Below are 19,887 nucleotides of genomic sequence, written 5' to 3'. Positions count from 1 at the left end.
ATGCGTAACGTAGTTTATGGACGGCCCCAAACCGATGACGAGGTACCGTGTGGCCATGGACAGTCCGGTCTCAATGACTTCATGTCAACGGTTGAAACCAACCGGTCATCAAGGACAGATCCCGCACATTGGGGGTGGGGGCTGGGAAGAATGGGAACCAAGTGTCTTAGTGCTAAAAACGCGTCGGATTTCGCTTGTCTTGCATCATCTTCCGTCTTTGTTCCATTACCTTGTCCAGTTGGTCCTCCTGGATCAGCCTTTGTTAAACATTGTAAATTTAATCCATCAACCATTCCAACCTTTACACCAGATCCGAACCCGATCTGATTCTATCTAGCGCAGCAGAACTTATTGGCGAAGGCCGCCTCAGTAAAGTGTAATAAGGCTCCGAAGACTTCACAGGCTCCCTTCTTGTAGCCCCGTGCGCAGACTAGCCCGCCGACTCAGCACAGCAGCGGTCACCCGCGCTTGCGGGAAGGACCTGATACTGCGAGATCTGTGCAGAAATACCCTGTTGGGAGGGGAGGGGGGGGGGGGGCGTGCCATCGAGTTTCCCACGCCAGTCCAATGAAAAGGCATCCTCGACTGCACGTCTTTGCCATAACTGTCATAATCACTAACCCCTTCTGGTGTCTTAAAAACAGGCCAGTCTTTCTGTCACTCGCCTGACCAGTTTTGACACAAAGTTTGACAGAACCAAGGGAGCAGTGCCAGCCAGTATCAGATTAGTGTTATCCCATTCAGAATCACATCTCGGTGAGCAGCTGGCCGGGCCGTTCGTCACTCATGCGAACATGGCTGTGGTCGTATGAGTGACGACCACAGCCATCTTTCTCTAATGCATCACTGAAGTGGATGACTCAGTAATAACATCAAACTGTACGGCAGAACACAACGCCATATGGTTCCAAGCGACATCCAATCTAGGTTTAGCCGGTGATGAATGGAAGTGCATCGTGCCATTTATTATACATCACCTGGCAATAAAATTCAATTTGGCGAGTCGTATCAAGTCGTGTATTCAGGACGCCGAAAATGAACACCTGGCAATCATGGACAAAGCACCTGGAACGGCCATTACCTCATGTCACGATCTAAGCTCTTTCTCGAAAAGTATTCAGAAATAAAACTACGAAACAAAACAACTATGCCAACGATGCAAGCGGAATATGCGTACATATCACAATAGGACCAACAGGAATGTTCGGCCGGCTCCAGCGTTTTGCTCCATAAATGTTTGAGGAATGAATGCCGGGTACAACGCGGACAGACGGACCGCTGGGCTAGGCAGTTGACGGCGTGCGCAGGCCGCGCCGCCTATCGTGCAGACGCAGAAACAGCGGCTAGACAGGCCTCCACCAGGCGGCGGCGCGGCGGAATCGGCCAGCGCCTACAGCTTGATCAGGTCCTGGACACCCTTGACGATGCAGGACGAGGAGATGCCGAACATGTCCATGAGGGCGTCGGGCGGCCCGGAGCGCGGCACCTTCTCCACGCACAGTTTCTTGACAATGACGTCCCGCTCCAGGGAGAGCGCCGAACACACCGCCTCGCCCAGACCACCTGCCAGAGCCGGAATACGCGTGTGAGGTATGGACTGCAAGGAAGATCGCTCCGTGCTGGTTCCACAGTTTCAACACAACACTAGCACCCATGTTAGCTTCAGCATGAACCGATATGACGTAAGCCGTAACCGTAAGCGTATTGCGCAAACACGCAACATCATTAGGGAGCGTGACAAAACATTACGCCGGCACGCGCCGACCACAAGGCACTGCTGCATTCCCCAGCGCTAATAAGTGCCACCTCACGCGCAACAGCTCGACGGCTTCATATGCAAATCATTCAGTCACCGGGGCAGAAGACGCCCGGCGGCTGTGGTGCTGCCGAACATCCCTGCTCATTGCATTTTCTCGCCTTGATCCTCACATGCCACTCTCGTCTCCAGCCCACAACAGGCGCCCCTCCCCCGCCTCCAGCTCCCGACAGCCACCCACCGGCCGGGTAGTGGTCCTCGACGGTCAGCACACGGCCGCCGCACTGCTTGGCGTTGTCGCGCACAGCCGCCACGTCCAGCGGCTTGACGGTGAACGGGTCCAGCACGCGCACGTGCACGCCCATGCCGGCCAGGTGCTCGGCGGCCGTCAGCGCGTTATGCAGCGTGATGCCAGCGCCGATCACCAGCACCTGCGGGGCCGGCCCACCGGCGCCGCGGTCAGTGCGGCAGACGGGACCGACAGGGTCAGCGACCGCTCACGGGGTTCGCGGCGGGGGGGGGGGGGGGGCGGCTCAGGGGTCAGGAACGGAGAGGGCAGAGCCGGTTCGAGGATCGGGGACATACGAGACAGGGGCGGCTCAGGTTTCGGGGGCAGAGGCAAGCAAGGGGAGCCCAGGAGTTAGGGGCGGTGGGGGGGGGGGGGGGGAGGGGGGAGGGGCGGCTCAGGGGCCAGGGACAGAAGGGTGGTGTCTGGCCGGTGACCATTACAATCGCGCAGATTGGGGTCACAAACTTATGTCTGAATTAAACTGTTAATTTGGGGACATTCAACCATAACATCTCAATCCGAAAACGCATGTTTTGAAATAAAACCCTCCTTCAAATGACATCTGAAACCTGTAAGGCTCCTGGGGATCAAACTCCGACCCTCATTCGCGTGCGGGGTTATGCCGTGAGGTGCGGTGTGAGTTAATGGGGATAGCACTCTTCTCGTCTTAGAGCCCGAGTCCCGGGCTTTGGCTCCGACCCGGGACTCGGGCCCGAACTCATGCAAGTGGAAATATTAAGTTTTCTTTGCAAACCAATGCCTGATCACATCATGACTCGGCGGGGGGGGGGGGGGGACACCAGCAGTTGCGTGGTATTGCATAGAGCACGCCTGACAGCTGCGGTACTGTCGTATTGCACGAAAGGCAAATAAGTTACGCAGCACGCCGCGGACACGACTGCACAGTTGGTTAGCCATTCGTGCTGGGCGGGGGGGGGGGGGGGGGGGGGGGCGGAGGGAGGACAACAGCCAAAGCAGCACGGAACAGCAACGAGGGAAACTGCTCGCACCGCTTTCATGTTAAACACACCACACAAGACGAGTCAGAGCGTTCGTCGGCTGCGATTGGAGCGCTGTGTGTTAATTTCAACCAACGTTTTCACACCGAGCGTGACCTGTGAATTCAGAACCTAACCGGACGGCAGCCTTGGCGTCCGCACACCCGGGCGGGCGCGACAGGGCCGCGGTGCTCGGAACGCGCCCGGCCGACGCTCGGGAATGCGGCAGCATAGCAATGAGCCGCGATACAGCTGGACCAGGAGCAACGATGATCTCGGACATGCTTAACTTCAGATCACTTGCGCCAAAAAAAGCTGAGCGTCATGCGATAAAACAACATGGAAGCAAATCATCGCATAAGTACCTTTAATGAAATGTTTAACCAGCCCAGAAAAACTGAGGCAGCTAACAGAACAGGCAGCCCCAGGATGTGACGCCACTTCACAGGTCCCGCCACCAGATCTGATCCGCGGAGAGACATCACCCCAGGCTCGCCATTCTTCGTCAAAAGTCCGTGCGGCTTTGTGACACACTCCGCTGCTGAGGCTATATGGCCCCGCCTGTCTCTTCCCCTGGCAGGAATGGCGGGCACCGCGTGGAATCCAACCCCGTACTTCTGGTTCCTCAGATGCGAAACTTAACCAGTACACTACCGGTCCCCTATCCCCAGGCTTCAACAGAGTTGACCTAAGCATTTCTGGTCGACAACAGAGGCCCAGCCCGGTGCCCTTCTCCGCTCCCAGCGTCCCACACGCTAAACCCCACCCGCCCCACCCGTCTCACCTGGTCGTTGTTGGTCTGCTTCACCACCATGGCCTGCCCGATCTGCATGCTCTGCCCGTTCTCGTAGAGCACGGGCGTGGCCGGCCGCGACGTGCGGATGAAGCAGATGCCCGGGCGCGTGGCGGCCAGCTCACAGGCGCGCTCACAGCTGACGGCGTCGCTCGGGTAGAACACCGTCGAGCCGGGAATGGCGCGGAACATCGCCAGATCCTCGAGCGCCATCTGGCTCGGTCCGTCCTCGCCGATGCTCACGCCGCAGTGGCTGCCCGCGCACGTGATGTTGGTCTGCGAGATGGCGCCCATACGCAGCTGGTCGAACGCGCGCGTGAAGAAGGCGGCGAACGTCGAGACGAAGGGGATGGTGCGGCCGCGGCAGCCGGCGCCGATCGCCACGCTCACCAGGTTCTGCTCCGCGATGTAGCACTCGATGTAGTTCTCCGGCCGGGCCTGCGGGCACACGGCGGGGTCAGTGACGCCTCGACCCAGCCACGCCCGCGGGGACCCGCCCCGCGCGAGTCGCTGGAGCTGGGTACACCCGACCAGCCGGCGGCGGTTAGAACGGGTGGAGATGACGGCAGAGGCCACATGACAGGAAGACATGGCAGGACCAAACTGCCCGGAGAGTAACCGCCGCACACAGCTGCTGCTCGCACCCGGCGCAGGCTCAACCTCCGAAACATCGCGGCCGCCAGCAGCGTGCCGCCTGCCAAGCGCGGCACGGCAATGGTGATATCCTCAACGGCAACCTCGTCAGCAGCGTTCGCCCGCCGCTGCGGCTGCGGCGAGGAGCCAGACCCTGTTCAACATCAGGACGGCAGCAGCGCACGACAGGACACTCCGTGCGAGGCGCCGCAGGCGACCACCGCGCCGGGCAGCCACGCGTCGCGTGGCACGCCGGCTGCGAGCCCGCGCACGGTACACAGAGAGCGGCCCCACAGTTGTTCTGCGGCGCGTTCGCGGCCCAGGACGTGATCGTGACCGATCTGTGCTCGAATCATTGGCTGGCTGCCATGGCACCCAAGCCGGAGATTGGATATCACCGGGTGACCATGCAGCTTGAGCCCGACGGCCTCTGCGCTCCAGGGTCGATATCTATCCGCATATTCGCGCAGGCGGTCTACATTCCTCTCCGCTCGTGTCTGATCGTCATAGCTGACACTGTGGCGTAACCTCCCCACCAAGTGTCAGCACTCGGCACCATAAAACAGCGACCAGTAATGACCGGCCCGGTCCATACGAACGCCAGTGGCCGTGCTTAGCACATCCCGCCCTGACCATTACGACGCCGCCGCCGTCCGGCTGTTCGCACACCACGGAGTCGTGTCTGCCCCCGACCCTCCTCCCGCTCCAGGTTCGCGGCCGAACCCCCCCCCCCCCCCCCCCCCCACACTCCAGGTCTCGTGGCCGTCGTCGCGGCCCCGCTCCAGACCCGCGGCCGGCGGCACCGCTGACGCCTACCTTCTTGATCTTCTCAGAGTGCGTGGAGTTCTTGGTGTCGCCGTCGAGGCCGATGACGCGCGGGTTGTTCTGGCACAGCTTCATCAGGGCGGTGCCGTACGCCACCCGGGTAGCCACCTTCTCACCTGGAACGGCGCGGCGCGGCTGGTGAGAGCCCCTCAAGACAGCCGACGAAGCGTTCCCACGTGGAAGTTTGTTTTAATCGAGGCTACACGAGCGCTTCTACGATTTCGGTGCCTGGTAACAAAATACATAACCGCTGACGATGTTGGAGCTGATCAACGGCAGTGTCCTCCAGTCCCCCGGTTATATCCTGACCACCCCGGACCCTTTCCAGCCCGTCATTCTGTACGCTCCGCCCCCCCCCCCCCCCCCCCACACACACGCCCTCCCACCCACTCCCTCCCGTCGCACCCACCGAGCTTGTAGCTGGGCGGCTCGTTCAGCTTGACGTTGACGATGTCCACGTCGGGCGCGTCCTCCTTGAGCGGCTTCTGCGGCACCAGCATCGTCTTGCCCTTGTTGGAGATGAGGCTCTTGAGGTGCTCCAGCGTCTTCTCGGCGACGGCGCCCAGCGGCTTGCCGTGCCAGTTGAGGTGGTCCTCCACCTCCGGCACAAAGTCCTTGCCCTTGAACGTCTTGCAGATGAGCGCCGTCGGCTTCCCGGACGTGTTGGCTGCCTCGTGGAACGCCTGAAAGTCGGAACAGGACGCGTGAGGCAATGGACAAGCGGAGCAGCAGCTTCTGGCGACCACGCGGTTCACTGAGCTCTAGCTTCCAGCGCGTCTTTGTTCGCGGCTTCATTAGCATGGGGTACGTTGTTCCCGATTTGGAGCCCTGCTTGCCGAGTTCTCCACCCGGCTTCCCAGAGGGACCCGGCGCACTGCGTTCTACACATCGATGGTATACTCCCGAGCAACATGACGCAGCTTGTGCATCACACTCTATAGAGCTGATGTTCGAGCGAACGCGTATCATTTCCGTTTCCGAGGTCCACTTCAGGAGATCACTTCCCCGTCTGGGAGCCCGCACCCCGCAACCGACGCCGGCGCCGGAAGCTACTTCCGCCTTCGCCGATAGCGTCCGGACAACGCCGGCCGCGGCACGAGAGCAAGGGAAGCGCGCAGCCACCACAGAGTTGCGCAGCTGCCGCAGCCCCTATCGCCGCAGCTGGCTCCGAGGTTTTTGGGCGGCGGAGGACTGCCGGGCGGCACTTCTGCGCGCTCCGCCGTGACAGCCAGCGGGAAAACCATAGGCGGTCACATCGCGGTACCAGCGCCTTTCCCAATGATCCGCACCGGTTAGCTGGGTACCAATCACTCAGACCGTCGTGCTACTACGACCGACGAAAGCGAAGGCATCGCTGCAACAAGTGATAACCACACGTATGCACCACACTGGAGGAAACCGGTGGCACGGGCATTAGCCCGATAGCTCCAACAACACTTTTCGGTCCGGCACATCACCCCGCCACGCTCACCTTGCACAGCTCCTCCACATTATGTCCGTCGACGACGATGGCGTTGAAGCCGAAGCTGGCGGCGCGCTTGCAGTACGCCTCCATGTCGTGCTGCAGCGGCGCCTCCTCGCTCTGGCCCAGCCGGTTCACGTCGAAGATGGCCACCAGGTTGTCGAGATGGTAGTGGCCGGCGAAGTTCATCGCCTCCCAGATGGAGCCCTCGGCGCTCTCGCCGTCGCCGATCAGGCAGAAGACGCGGTAGCCGGCGCGGTCGTAGTGCTTGCCGACATACGCCATGCCGGCGGCCACGCCCAGGCCCTGGCCCAGGCTGCCGGTGGCCACGTCGACAAAGCTGAGGCGGGGAGTCGGGTGGCCCTCCAGGTCGTTGTCAATCCGGCGCAGCTTCAGCAGCTCCTCCGCAGGAATCAGGCCCGCCTCCGACCACGCTGGCGGGTCAGGCGGGGTCACACGGGTTGCGGAGACACACCGTTACAGGTAATGGCGTGCACGTGAATGGGGGAGGGGGGGGGGGGGGAGGCGGGACGGGCACACAGCTAATGGGAAAACGGCCTCTCACGATCTTTCGCACGTGCCAGAGCTCAAATGGCTACGAGATCGCACATCCCTGGGGTCAACGGGATCACGAGGATCACGATGGTCAGAGGGGATCAGCGGCAGTATGGTCGCCGGCGGTCTCTTGCAAATCTATTAAGCACGTTCCATCAATGACATCTAATACAGCAAAACTACAGCACTACATCACACGGGTGAAAACGTCGGCAGTCTTCGCGCAATCATATGCCAACAAATCCTCGCCATCACACACGAGTCCCCATCGTCCCACATAATCCCGCGGGCCGTCACCACCTGGGCGTGCCGCCGAGCTCAGGCCGCCACCACCCCGGCGTGCCGCCGAGCTCAGGCAGTCACCACCCGGGCGCGCTGCTGAGAGCTCAGGCAGTCACCACCCGGGCGCGCTGCTGAGAGCTCGGGCAGTCACCACCCGGGCGCGCCGCCGAGCTCAGGCCGCCACCCCCCGGGCGCGCTGCTGAGAGCTCAGGCAGTCACCACCCGGGCGTGCCGCCGAGCTCAGGCAGTCACCACCCGGGCGCGTTGCTGAGGGCTCAGGCCGCCACCACCCGGGCGCGCTGCTGAGAGCTCAGGCAGTCACCACCCGGGCGCACTGCTGAGAGCTCAGGCAGTCACCACCCGGGCGCGCTGCTGAGAGCCCAGGCCACCACCACCCGGGCGCGCTGCTGAGAGCTCAGGCAGTCACCACCCGGACGCGCTGCTGAGAGCTCAGGCCGCCACCACCCGGGCGCGCTGCTGAGAGCTCAGAACGTCACCACCCGGGCGCACTGCTGAGAGCTCAAGCGTCACCACCCGGGCGCACTGCTGAGAGCTCAAGCGTCACCACCCGGGCATGCCGCCGAGCCCAGGCCACCACCATCCGGGCGCGCTGCTGAGAGCTCAGGCCGCCACCACCCGGGCATGCCGCCGAGCTCAAGCCGCCACCACCCGGGCATGCCGCCGAGCTCAGGCCGTCACCACCCGGGCGCGCTGCTGAGAGCTCAAGCCGCCACCACCCGGGCGCGCCGCCGAGAGCGCGACCACCCACCTGCGTAGAGGATGGGCGCGGCGTGGCCCTTGGAGAGGATGAAGCGGTCGGCGTGCGGACTGCGAGGCTCCGACACCTTGTACCGCATCGTGTGGAAGAACAGCACCGACATGATCTCGGCCATGGAGGCGCATGATGTCGGGTGGCTGAAACGGCGGAGGAAGTTACGGGGGTCCGGCGGCGGCGAGCGGGGCGCGGGCCGGGCGGCGCGGCGCAGCGCGATCGGACGGGCGGGGCCGGGCGTGAAGGCATGTGAGAAGAGAGACCAGGGACGTACAGTAAAACGACGCTGGGCCAAGTGAAAACGAGCTCGTCTGGGTTAAGGGCGATGTATACATCACAGGTTTAGGACGTTGGTTGGCGATTTAGACTGTGTTAAACTTCCTGGTCAACCTGCGCTAGTCCGGGTGGATCGGAACTCTTAGAGACATAGGATGCAGTTTATCATCGGCCAAAGTTAGGCCTTAAAATAGGTTCTTCCAAGGAAAGGCACGTCAGGTGAAATTCATGTGGGACCTATCTTGGTTGAAGATGGCCTGCGGTTTTCAGACATACTTACGCGTCGGCTGGTCAATATCTCACTAATTACAGATGGCATTAATAAAGGATAGCAAAACTATGCATTCGTCTCTTATTTCTTTAATTCTTACGATCCAATCACAGGTCACAAAGAAAAAAAACGAGCCCTGACATCGGACAAGGTAAAAGTGGCCGATAGTTGGCCACACCACAAACCTTTTGAAACACACGATTAGGATGACATGCCCGAAAGTTTCCCCACCCGGGCCACGCGGCTCTTCAACCAAGCATATCGACGCTCCGTGGCTCGTTACGCCTACCACAACTCGAAATAACAACGCGTTCGGCCGAGCCGCCTGTGACGGCATCACGCCGACGTCGGTGAAGCAACACGGGAGTGTTGCCCGGAGCCGTCACCGGCGCGGCGGTGGGTTCCGGCCGGGCAGCCGGCGTGTCGTCACAGCGGGCCCACGCCGCCGCCCGTGCCCGCCCCACGGGCCGGCCGGCCACAAAAACCCCGCCAGACGGCTGTCGCCATGGCGACGGCGCCGGCCGGCGGCGGCTGGAGACCGCATGGGCCGGGTCGGCGACGGCGGCGGGCGGCCGGAGGGCGGGGTCGGCCGGCCGTGGTCCGGCGGAGCGGGACGGGCGACGCGTGACTGCCTGTTGGTACCGTGAGGAACTGGGACGGAACGGAGCGGAGCGGGCCGGGGCGGAGCGGAACGGCCGGCGGACCGATTGTGGCCGCCGCCCGCCGGCCCGGCCCGAGAGCGGTGGTAATGGTCGACCGTTTTCAAGACAGGACTCAAGTGTCGAGCACATGAGGACCGACTGGCACGCGGGGAGTTCAAGAGATATTCAGTCCAGTAACTAGGACACGGGTATACGTATGGTCATGGTTTTTGGATAGCACGCACCAACCAGCTACCATGTTAAACCATGAAGTTTGCGCCGATATCGTGCTGTTACCCCCGGCTTGGGAAAAAAACAAACTACCTTCCCAATACGCTGCTGATTTCTTCACAGTTGAACATCGAAGGCCCACGAAGACCTACCAGTCGGTTCCGTTTACAGTCATTCCACGTGCATCTTTTACAACTTCACGTATTACCTGTACGGTGCGCGACTCCGATGACTTACGCACCCGTCCCGAACAATGCAATATCGTCCACTACTTCAGTCGACCTTAACCAGTAACTGCATCAAGGGGGAACGAGCAGCTAATCGTGTATGCACTGAATGCAATGCAATCTCGCAATGCATCACACATGTATCGGGAAAGTAGGCAAGGCAACTTCTCTTCACACAGAAGTCAACCCACTTCTCTCAAGGCAACCGAATGAGAGGTTACCCACAGCCCCGCAGCATTTCGAGGAGCTCGGATGACACAAACAAGGTTCGCGCGCCACTTCGCCACGCGACGGAGCGGTCCGTGACTGGGAGGCGTGGGAGTCCGTGACTGGGAGGCGTAGGGATCCGTGACTGGGAGGCGTGGACATCATCTGTGCGTGGGGCATACCACGATCACGCAGGCACGTGGATGCAAGATATCCCCTTCGGAGCCGACATCCGACCGCAGCCAGCGGCGGCGGTAGCTCTGGTCCTCGCGTGTAGTGCACACGGACTTCCCAAACGTGAAGATTAGCACATTCCGCCTGGACGATATTTCTGCATAGGTGATAGGGCGCTCGGCTCACAGGTCCGCTGAGGGACGTCAAGGTCTTAGGCGCTGATTGACCCGGTACGCTAAGCTGGCTGGGCCAGGGTATCAGCAGGGGCAACGCCAGATGCCTTGCACGCAACCTGCTCAGCGGATGCCGACGCAAGATAGCGCATTACGACTGCAATGTCTGCGCCAGACGCTCAGTGCCAACGGCCTACCTAATCCCCTGCTCCGAGCAGTCGATCCAGTGCAGCAGTCACTTGCTTCCTTAGAAACCGGCACTAGATGCCATAAAGTTCATCGTAGCGCTCTAAAAAGTGGTGACGAACACCAGCGCGAGTCAAAGGCAGATCCTCCGAGTCAGCACCAGACGCTGAGCCAGCACCGCCTGACGCCAGAGAACATCGATGCCCACCTTTGCCCCCATCCAGGCCGCCGGCGTCCGGATGACCTTCACCGCGACCTCTACCCCGCCAACCCTGCAACGGCCGGTCACTCGGCCCACACCACCCTAGCGTCGACTTGGTCGGCCCCCAGCCCCCCACGGGCGGCGAGCCACCCGGCCTTCGCGACGGCCGACGCCGCGCCGGCGTGCAGCGTCTTACCCGGCCTTCGCGACGGCCGACCCCGCGCCGGCGTGCAGCGTCTTACCCGGACTTGGAGGCGGTCGTCATATCAATGCTGTGGATGCGCAGCTTGTGCGCCATGTCCACCAGCTCCTGCTTGGTCTTCTGGTCGATGGTGGCCATCCCGGGTCTTTGGTTCGCTACCTTTGGTTCTCAGCCTAGAGCGAGCGGGGGCGCTAGAGCGGGCCGTTCCGCGCGGGTCGTCTGACCTGGCGGGGAACGCCCGAGGGCAGTCTGACCCGGAGGGTGGTGTTTAGAGCCCGGCCGTGCCTAACGGGGCGGCACGGCGGCGGCACCGTTCACCACGCCTTGGGGAGAAAGCCGCGGGGTCGGAGGGCCCAGAGGAGAGCATGGGCTGAAAAGCAGAGGGACGGGAGAGCGCCAAGAGCGAGCAGGGGAGCCGAGAGCGGGGAAGAACCAAAAAGGGGAGAACTAAGAGGGGAGAAAACCAAAAGAACGGCATAACCAAGAGAACGAAAGAATCAAGAGAAGAAGGAGAGGCGCAAGAGAGGGGAGGCGGCATGACAGGACAGTCTGAGAAAACCGAAGGGAACAGCCGAGAGGCAGCCAAGAGGGGAGAGAACAGCCTGGCCGAGGACAGCAAAGCTAACGGACAGCCGAGATTAAACGGAGGCCTTTTGAGGAGAAAGTAGAGAGCATGAGCGTCCAGAGGAGCGAGCCCGGAGGGGGAGGGGGGGGGGGACTCATGACGAGCACCGGATCCTGAGTGGGCCATCAGACGCGCGCACAGGTGGACGACCGGCACTTGGCCGCCGGACAGCTGCAGCGGAACGAGAGCCGACCGGCGCGGCGCGTGTCCGAGGGGGGAGGCGGGCTACCGGAACACGGCGATCGAGCCACGCCAAGGCAGAGCGGGGACTGATGGCTACCGACGACACCTGTCCGAGCTGCTGGACCAAATGCCACTGAGCGCTTCCAGTGACGAACGGAGCACAAGAACGCCTTAAATACAGAACGACGCCGAAGCCACGGACCGGGCGGTCACGTGCTACAGCGTGAGGAGTGATACGAGGCGGGAACGGTCCCATCCGACTGGATGACAGCACGGTCCACGATCGCATCAGAGCTGCCATCGAGCGAAGGCAGGAAACTCGCAATGAGCCTGAACCGGCCCGGTGACATGACCCCCGCTGCAGCCTGCGACGCGCCGGCGTGCTTGCACGAGATCTTGCTGTGCGCTGCAGTGATGAGCAGCCAGGAGTTGCCGACAAGTTCGACGGAGCAGCGCAGAACCGGTAAGAAGGAGCACGACCGAGGCGCCCTGACCATGTTAAAGACGCTATGCGAGGCTGACGACGGTTCACACCGCTGGCGGCAGTTTCAAAAACTCAGGGAGCGACATACATACGAACCATATCAGAATCCAACCACTGGAAAACTGACCACGGATCACGCGAAAGCATCCATGAATAGCAACAACGGGCGAGGCGATCAGGATGCGGTCCTGCAGACCATCTGGCAAACTGCTCCGGCTTTTTGACGTCGGGCTGCACAGCCAAAAAGCAGATATCACTAAGCCGCCAGCACGTGACGGCACGCGCCTCACCAGCGCCCTGCGCCGCATTATAAGGCCGACCCACGAGACTGACCTCTGCTAGCAGGCCACTACCACGGACAACTGCACCACAGAGGGTCAAACGATGTGAGGCACGCCCCAATGACAACGTCCGACCTGCCTCCCGGCAGGGCAGCAGCCCACGAGTCGCACGGGTACATCGAACAGCGCTCCTCCCAGCACGCGCCAGGTTGCGTTCCAAAGGAGCCGAAGGTCCCGATCGCCACATGTGATACCACGAGTCGACACGCCAGGCCAGGCCGGGCCGGGCGGATGCCATCGGACTGGACTTCCTGGCCGCCTGAGGGCACCGCCGCGCTGCAGACGGCTTCCGGTCACCACCGGCCGGGCCGGCTCGGTGACCGGTGCAGCCGGACGGCGACAGATGACCTGGTCAGTGTCAGGCGCACCGGGTCACAGTCAGGGGGACTAGGTCAATGACATATCGCCAGCGTCACTAACTATGACCCAGGTGGACGCGTGTCGGGCCATGCCAGCAATATAGGGACCCAAATGTAATAATCAAGCGCTGGGTCGGCGCCACGTGGAACGGCCAGCGACTTGTAAACCACAGCCCATTTGTTAATACATCGCTGTTCCGTTACAGCAATGTTCCTACTTGTCTACGTTCGTTCGTTATGACATACCGCTTTTTGCCGCACAGATTTTGCTCCTTTCTCTGTTCGATCAAGCAAACGCTTGATCCAGGTAGATTCTACACCACTGCATTCTCGTTTTCCATTGCATGCTTCAGTGATCCTTTACGTGAAGAACAGATAAACAAGTGTAGCGAAAAACGCACACGTCGTTTTTGAACAGAGCCCAGGTCAGAGTCATGGTGCGGATCGGACGGACCAGGTGAGCGCCACGTGGGCCTACGGCTGTCAGACTCCTCCGTCACGGCCGGTCTGAATCAATAGAGAGAAAGCCGCCTGACACACCCCTCGCCGAGTCGATGCCGGCCTGAGAGAGGGCCGGTGGCCAGGCCAGCCCGCCGGGCGGCGTCGTGCCGGCCCGGTGGTCGGAGGCCTGCACCGGGGCTGGACCGGGGCTGGCCCGGTGCCGGCACCGGCGGGCTTCCCCGCTGGAGAAACCGGTTCTGCGGGAGCCACGCGGAGAGTTCGCGGCCTATGATTGCGAGAGGTACACAGCGCGAAGGTCCCTGAGCGGACGCTAACCTGCGGTTAACCGCCGATGACGAGCACTTTACCTGAAAGCGTCAGTCGTGCAATTACCCGCCTGGGTTTGCAGGGAAATAACCGGCGACGGCCCTTCGCAAAAAGTGTAACGTCATATCACGTTCGAAACAGGCAGAGGGCAGTGCTGGGACAGACCAGAGGAAAACCTCAAGGCGGCAAGAATCGCAAAATAAAAATAGCTTCATCTAAAACGTTCACAGTGTCCAGTCATTGAAACTTTCTACCGACAACATACCACCAAATAATGATTCTATCAGGTGGAACATGGACCCCCATGATCCTGTTACGACCATCGGAATCAGAGCAGTGGTTGGGAATTTCGGCCTGTCCGAACCGCGACAGCAAGTATCGATCGTCTGGACCCGGTACAAAGGTCAAGCACCTGGCCCAGCCAGCAAGTCACTGTAGCGGCCGGGTGGACACAAGATAACCAGCAAACAGCGAGACTATCCTGTGACCTGCGCTGACGGAGACGAAGCCAGCTCTAGATCAACACCATGATACCCGGCCAGCAGACGAGGCCAGCTCCAGACCAAACACCACGACACCCGGCTAGTAGACGAGACCAGCTCCAAACCAAACACCACGACACTCGGCCAGTAGACGAGACCAGCTCCAGACTAAACATCCCGACACCCGGCCAGTAGACGAGACCAGCTCCAGACCAAACACCACGACACCCGGCCAGTAGACGAGACCAGCTCCAGATCGAACACCACGACACCCGGCCAGCTGCGCCCACGCGACAGCTGACCTGCACCACAGAACCCCTCGCCATGGCGCCAGGAGCACCGACGGCGACCGACGCCGAAGTGGGGAATGAGCCCCGGGGCGGGGAACGGCCCCCCCCCCCCAGACCCCCGCCGCCCGTCGACAGGTACCGCGTGCTCACTGTCCGGTACACGCCGGCCGACTGGTAGCCGGTGACGGCGCGCGCCGGCCACGGCGCCTGTCTCCGGGGCGGAGGCGGGGCCTGCGGCGCCGCAGAGGTCACTCCACGGTCACCGGAGGCGGCCGCGCGCGCCGAACGCCCCTCCCCATGTCCCCCATCCGGCCGGCCGCCGACGCTCCGACGGCTATAGCCAGTGCAGCTAGCCCTTCCACATGTCGATAACATCCCAGAAAATCGATGGTAACGCTTTACATGACGCCTTACATGTTTTGATGCCGACACACATTCGTCCGCAAGCTTGTCAGGGTGAGCACCCGGCCCACGACGCATAACGCCATGGGCACCGGCTCCACCACATAACACGGCTGCTCTGGTTTCAAATCCCAGCGGTCACCAGCTTTGGCCAGCCAACCACAACACAACCAATGAAACAGGGTGAATGCGATCGGTAAGACCAGGCAATTTCGCCAGATAATACCTGGGCAGAGACGGTCAAAATGGTCCGTGAGCCGGCGCATGTGGTACCTTTGGAGAACTTTTCGGATGTGGGAAGAAATCTGAACGGCATGACCGCTTCCAAATAAAGAGAGACTTTCCCTCCGGAAAATTCCAATCTATCCTCGGATTCAGACCTTATTCTTGACTTCCGAATAAAAACGGCACCTGAAATATGTCGCGCGCTAGCTCCTATATTTGATGTGCTAAAACGGCGCTGGAGCAGTTCATGATGGGTCGTATGGCTCGAAATATCTGGTAAATTGGGGGGGGGGGGGGCGGGGGAAGGGGAGGGGAGGGGAGAGAGGGGCAGACTGCAGACTGTGGAGCCATTTGCTCGTCACTTTACGTGTTAAAAGGGTCCTGACGTTTGCTCACAGCCCCACATGGCATAGGAAAATAACTGGAAAGGTGATTGTGCTTATTGGCTAGCGACGTTAACAGGTATTATGCCTACTGGGCAATGACCTACAATGAGCGATGAGCCCTTTTTTGCATGGACTCGCGCTGCTTAGTATGGACCAGCGCTCTGTTTAGCACGACGTCAAAAGCCAACAACCAACTTGATCAGTGCGAACAGTTCGGAATACCGTGTCTCCACAGGCTCGGCTACCCGTGTCACACTACCTCGCAACGCCCCATTTGTCGTCAAAACCAGTCCCAGCTCACTGAACGGCTTCGTTGTTGCTCGAATAATTCATACGCTGCAAAACGGCCCTGCAGACCGATCTTCAACCTTCAATCGACCCTCTTCGATATTCGATTAAACACTTCAAACGTTTAACGCTGGCCGGAATTCGCTGTGGAGGACTATAAACCTGCAGGACGAGCTTGTTCCTGACAGCTTTATGAAAACATCGTAATCAAAGCTTCGTGCGCCGCTGTGGAGTGCCATAGCTCATATTTAGTTCGAAACCAAGGGCAGCTGATGTTCGGTCTCCATACAGAGGGACAGGAGGGCATTATCAGTCTCCATCAGACCCTGGACATCAAAAACCTCCATGTCACTGTACACGTCACCTGGTTGCATCAGAACCTGGACATCAAGAGGCTCCATGTCGCTATACACATCACCTGGTTACACCACAACCTGGACATCGGAAGGCTTCATGCCACTGTACACGTCGCCTGGCAACACCAGAACCTGGATATCAAAAGGCTCCATGTCACTGTACACGCCATCTGGTAACACCAGAGGCCAGCTCGGAAACGGATCTGATTTATCACGGACTCCAACCATGGCCTGCAGCCTGGCGCCTGATGCTGGCCGTTGTGAGCACGCGCGACCCCAATACTACTTTCGAATGATGTTGAAGAACTAATTTTTACGAATATCAACCACGCCTGAACAGAAGCATGGTGGCCTCGACGTCTTACCAATACTCACGAATAAAGTGTATATTTAAAAAAAGACCGGGACGGGTCGGATCGGGTGGGATCAGTTGACGCATTGCCACTGCAAGCGGCAGACAACCGCAGAACAGGAGGCATACTCATGTCTGCATCACTTATCTCGACTTCACGCTTTGAAGCGTGCTGGCGAAATACACCCAGGACTTGCAAAGGTAGCGAGCACGACACCAACCCTAACTTGAGTTTTGGCAAAACACATCTCAGGGGTTATTTTTGGACCAGTGTTTATGGACTTGAACGAGACAGTTTGGATCATCCTGTAAACAACAAGACCTGCTCTTCAACCAGGAGCGCAGTTTTGCAGCCTCAGTCGGGAAAAGGACTAAGCCAAGAGACAATGACTAAAATGCTCCGATTTTACGTGAAGTCAAATGTTTTAACAATTTAACAAGTCTCCTTTCGAAGTTTGGGGCGTGACGGCAAGTTAAGGGGAGGGGACTGGATACTGGGGCCCTCGAATGGAGTAATAAACTGTACCATCGCCTACAGCATAGTAAGAAACGCCTGCAAAGCCTGTTTCTGGCTTCCCACCCAGCGCCACCGGCGTAGTCGAGGGGAGAGGTTTTTGGAGTCACGCTTGCCCCCTCTCGAGCTGATGGGACTCCCCGTGACCATGGGGCTCTAAAACATTGAAATGAAACGGCTCCTGGAGGCATCAAAATAGAATCTCGAGCCTAAAAATGCACCTGAAAACCTTGGGACCAGATTCCTAGCTACGCTATAGCTCAACAACCATCCTTGAACGCAATACGGAAGCAAATTGATTGACGACGGAGACAGAAAACCAGAATTTGTACGACTTATGACACTTTTACGGCCATTTTGGCATGGGCCGCATCAGGATGAGAAAACTAGGGCACTTTAGCAAAACCTTGGGACCCGTTTGCTCTGGGCAAAAGAACGACAAACGAAGACATTCAATGTGCTATACTGGTTTTGTGGAGTTTGAAGAACGTGACATGTTTGCAAAAGTAATCAACAACAAGATGCAAGGCTTTGGCCCCAAAAATAACCTGCCGGTGATGCCTACCTCGCCTCTGGTGCGTGCGTCGACGAAGAGCACGGGCTGCTCACTCTCGGAAGAAATCCATGGACGAGAATGCGATAAAAACGTCCATCCTCACGCCAAGGCACACCCAGGAGGATGCATTTCAAATATAATCCACATTTGGGGGATGTGGGACAGAGCCACAACAGGTGCGGAGGCAGTTGTAGGCAGTTTCCCTGTACATAAATCCATGTGCTGAGCTCCTGCATGACTCTTGCCCGTAGAAATTATCACATCTTCGCATATCTTTCACATTTTCTGAGTAACTACATCTTCCACCAGTTTGTGAAACGGACCAGGTGTGGAGGAGAAGAGTAGGGCTCTGAACTCATCTCCCCCTGCCTGCCAGTTCAACCCAAGTTGCCTCCACCACCCCGAGAGTGATCTTTGGTGCAAACCTGCGTGGGCATGCGACGTCCGAGTCTCGGCACGAAGATGGCCCCCAGTGAGATTTCAAAGCAGATACATCCCATTAGCCACACACCACCATGATAAGGTCAAATTAATGTCATCGCCGATCACCGTAAGGGTCAAACAGATATGGAAGGAGTTCCAAGAGGCCAGGAAGAGGCTGGTGGCCTCAGTCCCTACCTCTGAGCTGAAGGTTTCAGTCTCTCCTCGGTACCAACAAACTCTTGGGAAGTGAATCACAATAGAATTGACATTTCATAATTCAGCATTTATTGCTCCCGAGATACCTTCGCCGCGTGCATCCGAAAAAGGCAAGCAATCATATTTTCGACGGCAAATCCAGTACCGCCACTGAATGGGAGGCCGGAGACGGACTGACGCACATTTCGTGCCAGGCCGCAGGCAGTGACAAACTTTTTCACAGATTGAGAAACAACTTTGTTCAAAGACATTTGAGATGGTCCATGAACAATGTCTGAAGTATGTACTGCCAAAACCAAAATCTAGCTGTCATCATGAAGAGAGAAAAAAGAATGAAGCAGTCTTATCTATTACAACAGATGTGTCCTCAGACTGGATCATAACTCCTACTACAGCAACCAGCACCCCACAACTTATCAAGACTCTCCCTTCATACAACTCACAACCAGAATCCACAGTCACTTCTGGGATCTGTGTATTTGTTTGCTTTGGTGGTTGTCACAATAAACAGTTGTTTTCCCCTAAGTATGAACTACAATGAACATTATGGTGGAATATCAAATAAAGGCTTCAAAAGAGCTGTGAATGTTTTTATCAAACATAAATATATGCAGATCTGGTAACACAGGAGGCATCAGAATCAGGATCTGAACTTACCTTGGATGCTTGGACCATCTCAGGGATAAAGGAATAGGACTCACATATGTTGGTCAGGATCAAGTCTGCAAAGGACATAAGTTTATCAAAAATATCATAGCATGGACTCCACACTGACATGGGTTGAGTATTGAGTGTGCTGTAAATATATGCCACTCCTCTGCAGCATAGCATGCATGATATACACAAGACTTAACAGTACAACACAACAGGTTCAGATCATCATAAGGGTGCTGTAAGAGCATATATTATCAGCACACAACTTGCAAAACATACTCAACAACTATCATGCTGCAAGTAGCTAATATGCAACATGAAGCATAGTAACAGACTACTTCCCACTCAGCAAATCAGAACCCCCTTGGTATGTAACAGACATGACCACAATCTATGTCTTTGCACCAAACTGGGTTTGTACCTTCACAATCCAGGTTTTCCCACACTTTCATAAATTAAACTTTTGTCAAATAAGCATGGCTGGGCTGCCACCCAGACAAGGAAAATAACAAGTAATTCCTAACTTATATATATATATATATATATATATATATCACAAAGACACAATGGGAACACTATTGTCACAATCACATCAGAAGTGCTCACCACCCACCACCTAGTAGCTCAAGAGTTCTGCAAGAATTTGTCTGTCTGTTTAAGGCCCGAGAGAGTTCATTAATGAATATGCTTTCCCAAATTTGAAGGCGTCCTCTGTCACTGCACATCCGTAAAATGTCAGTGCTGTCTGTCAGTTGTCGTCGTGTCAATGTCAGTGTTGTGTTCCTGTCGCATGTGGTCCAGAGGTGCCACCATATATGTATATTATAT

The 19,887-nt window shown here is 58.1% G+C and overlaps 1 protein-coding gene across 2 annotated transcripts in view; it reads right to left on the bottom strand.

Annotated features, from left to right (window-relative positions):
* Positions 1-994: 994 nt before the first annotated feature.
* LOC119098468 (transketolase) overlaps positions 995-19,887 on the bottom strand; it is a 20,735-nt gene continuing 1,842 nt past the window's right edge. The window contains exons 1-9 of one of the 2 annotated variants that reach the window (XM_037221392.1): positions 14,838-14,863; positions 11,196-11,328; positions 8,363-8,508; positions 6,766-7,190; positions 5,704-5,977; positions 5,286-5,410; positions 3,828-4,274; positions 1,998-2,187; positions 995-1,563 (exon numbers count right to left, since the gene is read on the bottom strand). In XM_037221392.1, coding sequence (XP_037077287.1) covers positions 1,391-1,563; positions 1,998-2,187; positions 3,828-4,274; positions 5,286-5,410; positions 5,704-5,977; positions 6,766-7,190; positions 8,363-8,508; positions 11,196-11,293 — 1,878 coding nt within the window. In that variant the 5' untranslated portion in view covers positions 11,294-11,328; positions 14,838-14,863 and the 3' untranslated portion in view covers positions 995-1,390. Of the gene's footprint in view, positions 1,564-1,997; positions 2,188-3,827; positions 4,275-5,285; positions 5,411-5,703; positions 5,978-6,765; positions 7,191-8,362; positions 8,509-11,195; positions 11,329-14,837; positions 14,864-19,887 lie in introns of those variants that run through there. The other variant, XM_037221391.1, reaches the window with a different exon arrangement.

This window comes from Pollicipes pollicipes, unplaced genomic scaffold, assembly GCF_011947565.3.
Source record: "Pollicipes pollicipes isolate AB1234 unplaced genomic scaffold, Ppol_2.1 Scaffold_4740;HRSCAF=5597_pilon_pilon_pilon, whole genome shotgun sequence".
In the NCBI taxonomy this organism is placed as follows: Eukaryota; Metazoa; Arthropoda; class Thecostraca; order Pollicipedomorpha; family Pollicipedidae; genus Pollicipes; species Pollicipes pollicipes.
The sequence above is the reverse complement of the archived record's forward strand: the minus strand, read 5'-3'. Positions and strand labels throughout refer to the sequence as shown.